At 32.1% G+C, this 4,608-nt stretch overlaps 1 protein-coding gene across 1 annotated transcript; it reads right to left on the minus strand.

The window, feature by feature from the left end:
- Window positions 1-698: 698 nt before the first annotated feature.
- On the minus strand, window positions 699-3,548 carry LOC138337453 (uncharacterized). Its single transcript, XM_069287364.1, has 2 exons — window positions 2,837-3,548; window positions 699-937 (listed from the first exon to the last, which is right to left on the minus strand). The coding sequence occupies exons 1-2, from the start codon at window positions 3,546-3,548 to the stop codon at window positions 699-701; spliced, it is 951 nt and encodes a 316-aa protein (XP_069143465.1).
- Between the last annotated feature and the right edge of the window lie 1,060 nt (window positions 3,549-4,608).

Raw genomic sequence — 4,608 nt, forward strand, 5'->3', positions numbered from 1 at the left:
AAGCATAATGTACAAATGGCCACCCATTGATTTAAAACAGGTGAAATGCCATATTTAATAAATTACGCCACTATTTTCAATACATTAAAGGCTATTATGCGAAGCTAAATCCAACATACGGAAATAAGCGAGAAGATTAATGATTTCTAAGGCTAGAAACAACTTCAAGATACACATTTGCCTGCACATCCAAATCCCGACCCTATTCTCGAATAAACAACTCTAAAAAAAAGCAACATGACAATACTTGAAACCTTCACGAACAAAACTAAACAGTAAAGGGGCAGCATATAATCCTCCTTACAAAATGAAAAAAAATAATAGATACCCATATTCTATTCATTATCTCCATTGATACCTAAAGATGAGTAACTTGATGATTGAAGATTAGTAGCTACACTTCATACATTAGTCCACAAAGTTGAATCCATTTGAAATCAAGCAAACCTTAACAGATATAGCAGTAATGAACCAAGAAAGAGCAAAACTATTCAACGAACAAGACGACAAATAAACCTAATATGCCTCTCTGCGACTAAATATACCAACGGATCCAATGGCCATATCGATCAAAAACAACACACCATGCAGCCTATAAACACTCTAACAATGCTGAAACACCAATGTTCAATCGAGGAAGAACACAAAAATCAAAACGAGAGCCAAAACAAAGTCAAAATAGAGAAACCAACAAACAATCAAGGCATTGCGTTCGACGCTTGAAGCAAAACGTGAGTATAAGGGGACATTACCTTTCTCCGAGCAGCAAAACTGGGACGGAAACGAGCAGCGGAAGCGATTCTACACACGAAACCAACAACGGAATACTCCTCCTTCTTTTTCCTCGCTCGAGAAAAATGAGAATTCCCACTAGTTCTTCGGCGGAGGTAGATGTCACGACAAGACAATAGCACAAGAAATCTTTTCGATTCCCTCTCTGTAAACGAGAACAAGGAAGAATTTCTCCTTCAAAGAATAGACCTGTAATCACCGTATAAACCAAAAATTTTCTAACCTCCAATTTTTCCAACCAAATTTCCAACCCCGATTTTGGAGAAAGATGGGGTTTAAATAGAAAGAAAAATTAGGGTTTTCGGAGAGAAAGGCGGGAGGGTGGTTTCAGGCCCATATCCGAATTCAAATTTTTGAAAAATTACCCAAATGTGGACAAATCGAACAGAAAAGGGGATGTGGAGGGTGGAGATGAGTCCTTCGTCCTTGGAAAACAACGTGGCTCAATCCCACGATGCCAAAGACGAATCTCACATCGTCTTGTGCGTTGTAGAATCGTACGACATCAACAGCTGCAGGTGTCCGTTGCTGCGAGACGTACTGGCGAGGGAGAGCTCACGTGGGGGAGACGCGGGGAAGAAGACAAGAACAAGGCTGGTCATTTGGAAAGCCCCAATTCTGGTCTTAAAGGGGAAGGTGTTGGGCCTACGAATTGAGCTTGGAAATTTGAGCTGGGACTAATTGAAGATAGGTGGCTTGAAAACTAAAATAATTAAAGCGGGCCAGGGAATTAAAGAGAATTTGTGTAAATGGTCCAAACTAAGTTAAGCTAAGTTTAAGAATGGGTTAATTTAATGAATATCCAAGTTGAGCCAATATAATGAATTTGGCCAAATCTTAAATAAAAAATGACTTTGTATTAATTAATTGACGAGCTTCTTTATTTTAGTAGTATAATTATAAGATAGCGTTTTAAAATATAATCATAATTTTAAACTAAGAAGAAACGTACTAAAATTAAAATATTTTTGAGATGGTTTTGTTTGAATAATCATGAAATATACTAATTATATACATTATTATGTTAACATATATATAATCTAAAGTTATGCTAAAAACTATCCGACGTAACATAAAGTTCATGCATTATATTATTATATTCGTCAAATTTATAAAACTAATTAATTTAAATTATTTGGAAAACTTACGAAGCTCGATAATTAATTTATACCGACGCGGGTCAAAATTGGGTGTCAACAGTTGTTGTTGTTGTTATTATTGTTATTACTATTATTATTATTATTATTATTATTATTATTATTATTATTATTATTATTTATTATTATTATTATTATTATTATCATTATTAGTATTATTATTATTATTATTATTACTATTATCACTATTATTACTATTATTATTATTATTATTATTGTTATTATTATTGTTTTTATTATTATTATTTTATTATTATTATTATTATTATTATCATCATCATTATTATTATTATAGTTATTATTATTGTTATTATTATTATTATTATCATTATTTTATTATTATTATTGTTATTATTATTATTATTATTGTTATTATTATTATTATTGTTATTATCATTATTATTATTATTAATATTATAATTATAATAATAATAATAATAATAATAATAATAATAATTATTATTATTATTATTATTATTATTATTAGTATCATTATTATTATTATTATTATTATTATTGTTATTGTTATTATTATTATAATTATCATTATTATGATTTTTATTATTATTATCATTATTCTTATTATGATTGTTATTATTATTATTATTATTATTGTTATTATTATCATTACCATTATTATTATTTTTATTATAATTATTATTGTTATCATTATCATTATAATAATAATAATAATAATAATAATAATAATATTAGTATTATTATTATTGTTATCATTATTTTTTTTGGTAACCATTTCATTAATTACCGAAAAGACCTTACAAACCAAGCAGCTATCACAGCATGCTTAAACATCAGAAAAAACAAACTCCCAACGACACCAACATTACTAACTAAGCATCAAATCTTCCTATGGCTAATTATCTTACTAATGCTAATAGGAGATCTTGCAATAGTTACAAAGGCTATCTTATTAACAATCTCATCTATCAAACTCTTCTTGTCTTCAAAGATTCTCTTGTTTCTCTCATTCCAAACAGCATACACAACTTTAGCTAATATCATCTTGAATAATTGAGCTCTTGTAGTCTTCCCCTTCCCATGTTGTATACACCATTGTACAAACTGTGTCCATGTCTCTGCTCTGTTGCTGTTGAAACTAGCCCATGCTAATACTCTTTCCCATACTTCCCCTACATAGTGACATTGTAAGAACATGTGGTCCAGACTTTCATCCATATTTGTACATAGTACAGTAGCTGTATCATGTGTTAACCCCCATTTAGCAAGCCTATCCACTGTTGCTAGATTTCTATACATAAGTATCCACATAGTAAATATAGCTTTAGGCCTTGATGAATTCTTGAACATTAGACATTTCCACAATGGTTTAGGTTGCTCCCCTCTCAAATAATCATAAATTTGCTTAACCATTCCTTTTCCTTCTTTTATGTGAACTTGATCAACTATTTGTTTAGCCTGCATTTTCTTCCTGATCATCCAACTAGCTTGTTCTCTCTTCTGCCAATCATTCTGCCCTCTCATGTAATATACATGTATCCATTCAATCCACAACTTGTCTTCCTTGTTTGCCAAATCCCAACAAAGTTTGGCTATTGTAGCTCTATTCCATAGTTGCATGTTTATCAGCCCCATACCACCTTTATTTTTTGGTCTACATACTCTTTCCCATGCTATTAAGGCTTTCCTAGTTACCTTCCCAATACAAGACCAAAGATAACTTCTACACATACTATCAATTAATTTGATTACCTTAGCTGGAAATAGGAATAGTTCAGCCTAGTAAGATTGAACTCAAAAGAGAACTGTCTGCACTAGTTGAGTCCTTCCTGCATATGATAACTTCCTAGCTGTCCATGAGGTGATTCTTGCCATTATTTTCTCTATGAGGGGGTACCATTGCATCACAAACATCTTCTTGGTTGATAAAGGCACTCCCAGATACTTGAAAGGAAGTTCTTCCATATTGTATCCTAGTTGTTGGACAATCTGATTCTTCACTTCTTGTTGAACCGCTCCACAATATATTGAGATCTTACTTAGATTTGCTTGTAGTCCTGAAGCTTGAGAAAATTGTGAGAAACACAATTGCATAGCTTTAAGAGATTCCAAATCTCCTCTAGCAAACATTAATAAGTCATCTGCAAAACATAGATGAGTAATATCAAGTTTAGAGCACCTAGGATGATACTGAAACTGCTTATCTTCTCTAAGACCCTTAAGCAGCCTACTCGAATACTCCATTGCTATAGCAAACAAGAAGGGAGACATAGGATCTCCTTGCCTCAAACCTTTAGCTGCATAAAAACTCTGTGAAGTCTGTCCATTAACTACTATAGAGTACCTGCTTCATCACTTTTGCATTAATAGCTGGTAGTTTACCTGCTGAAGACCCCATTAGACTCTTATAGAACATCACAAACTCCTCTTAGATTTCCTGGGATCATAAAGCATCTGACCATTTAAGGACATAATATTTCTTGCTTGCTTCTTTTGAGTTCTCTCTTTAATGACTGAACTGAAATACTTGTTGTTTGCATCTCCCAGTAGAATCCATTTGATCCTTGATTTCTGTCTCGGAGCACTTTCTTCAATTAAGGACCATTTTTCAAGTTTGATCAACAACTCTTTCTCCTTCACAATCAACTCATCAGTAGCTTGTTCATTTAGCTGGTTTTGA

The sequence above is a fragment of the Solanum lycopersicum genome, chromosome 7 (genome assembly GCF_036512215.1).
Source record: "Solanum lycopersicum chromosome 7, SLM_r2.1".
Lineage (NCBI taxonomy): Eukaryota > Viridiplantae > Streptophyta > Magnoliopsida > Solanales > Solanaceae > Solanum > Solanum lycopersicum.

Excerpts from the sequence above, each read along its gene's own strand:
- LOC138337453 (XM_069287364.1), bottom strand. The coding sequence starts at position 3,548 with ATGCAACTATGGAATAGAGCTACAATAGCCAAACTTTGTTGGGATTTG. Across the intron at positions 938-2,836 it reads AAGATCTCCTATTAGCATTA|AGAGGGAATCGAAAAGATTT; the intron begins GTAAGATAATTA and ends TCTCGTTTACAG.